This window comes from Egretta garzetta, unplaced genomic scaffold (assembly GCF_000687185.1).
Source record: "Egretta garzetta isolate BGI_Z169 unplaced genomic scaffold, ASM68718v1 scaffold2, whole genome shotgun sequence".
NCBI classification, from domain to species: domain Eukaryota; kingdom Metazoa; phylum Chordata; class Aves; order Pelecaniformes; family Ardeidae; genus Egretta; species Egretta garzetta.
Window position 1 is genome coordinate 1,134,336 of NW_009258894.1, and position 1,915 is coordinate 1,136,250.

The window sequence follows — 1,915 nt, forward strand, 5'->3', positions numbered from 1 at the left end:
TAACTCTGTGCGTGTGTGTGCGCAGGGTGTGCCTTGGTGCCTTCACGCTCACCAGTTTATCCTGTTTGTAGCAGGCAGGGCGGTTCCAAATGAAGTGAACCATGCGGTGAACCAGCCGTGAGCCCACATGTAATTCTAATGGTTAAATTAGTTCAACATCATATATCAATTATATTTATGTAGATCGTGGAAAGGATGGAAATCTAAATAGGTTGGAGATTTTGGTTTTTAATCTGGCCACTTCAGTTTTTCTTAAGTAATTCTAAAACGTGAAGCCAGTAAGCACCTGAAGTAAAAACTGAGGTAAGCACCACCACATTTCACAGAGATATGTGAATGTATGCTTTTAATTTATCAAAAGATGCAATAATACCATGAAAATAATTGATTTAAACCTCTTCTCTCATTTTGTATGTTTGTCTTGAAAAGAAGTATTTTCAAATTATTCTGTTGTAAGTAAAAGAAAGATTTTCATATATATGTTTGTGAGCATTTTTGTGTTTAGTCACACTCAGTAAATATCTACGTGAATATTGTTTTGTTTGATAAGGAATTGAAAAACAGGTTGGGGTGGGGTTTTTTCAGGATTTGAGAGAGACACTTTTGTTAACAGCTGTAAACACTGAGGAATAAAGTACTGTATTGGAAGTTATTTATTTGCATCACTTGTGTGGTATGATTTGGATCTGCTATCGTATGTTCCTCCCGTGTTTGTCAGGAAGAATTCCTGCTTACAGTAGTAATGGAACTTACTTTTTATGATAATGAAAAATAACAGATATATTTGACCAAAATGGAGAAGGCCATAGAAAATGATACAGGAAAATTTCAACAGACATCCCTAGTACATTGTCTGGGATTACTGAGGAATTTCAGTTAAAATTTATCTTAGTAAAAAAAAATAATTACTTAGGACTATATGATCACTATTTTTGTCTTTATGTAAACTAAGGAAATATCCTCCAATTACTGTGGAAGTTTCCTTTTTTTTTTTTAATTTCAATAATTATGAAGTTTCCTTTTATGAAGTAAAACAGAACTTGTTTTGTATGTGCAAGACTGTAAATATAAAATATAACTATAAATAGGACTTGTGTTTTCAGCAGTCAGTCTGCACTCCTTGTCCTCTTCCCTCAACTCCCTCGGGTGCTTGCAGGTAGCTGAATGAACGTTCGTTACCTCATGGGAAAACATATTTGAGCTAAGGTATTTTGCAGTTAACTGCAAGGTAAGGAAGAGCAGCACGCCTTCGGGGTGCGACAGGCTGCCTGCGCGATAGCCTTAGCAGGCGCTACAGAAGCCTGGTTCAAACCTGGCGAGTGTGCTGTGGAAGCGCTTCAGAGCCAGCACAGGGGCCCCGGTACCAGGTTAATCCTGCAGGAGCGTCTGAGTCAAGGAAGATGAGTAAAGGTTGGTGAGATTTCTTTGAGATACAAACTTTGAGGCATGAAATGCAATTTTAATATATTTTTTTCTATTATAAATATTAAACTGAAATCTTACAATTTATATAAAATATTTACAATCTGTACACTTTTTCAGTCTTCTCAAACAGCATTAAACCAAAAATTTTTTAAGTTGCCATAGAGATCAGTTATAACAGAATAACAGATTGCCACCATTACAAAAACGTATTTCCAAACCCATATATAAGCTACTTTGAAGGCAGATGTGTTTAATCTGAACAGTAGCCCTGCCTACTGTTATAAACTAGTATAAACTGTGATATTATGCAATCTATTTACTTTTATCTTTACATGAAAAAAATGGGGGGGGGGGGGGACTTGTTTTTCCCTCCTTCCTGTAAGTACGTAAAACACAGCTGAGCCTGGAGAAGGAATAAAGGCAAGTGCTTTTCATTTAATTTTCATTAAATTAGCCATGTCAAGATGAATTTCAGTATCTGTGTTTGCTA

The 1,915-nt window shown here is 35.9% G+C and overlaps 1 protein-coding gene across 1 annotated transcript in view; it reads left to right on the forward strand.

The window, feature by feature from the left end:
• Positions 1-1,404, forward strand: part of FAM98B (family with sequence similarity 98 member B) — an 18,452-nt gene extending 17,048 nt beyond the window's left edge. Inside the window, exon 9 of the mRNA XM_035889784.1 lies at positions 1,229-1,404. Within this exon, the coding sequence (XP_035745677.1) occupies positions 1,229-1,404 (176 nt within the window). The remainder of the gene's footprint in view (positions 1-1,228) is intronic.
• Positions 1,405-1,915: the final 511 nt, after the last annotated feature.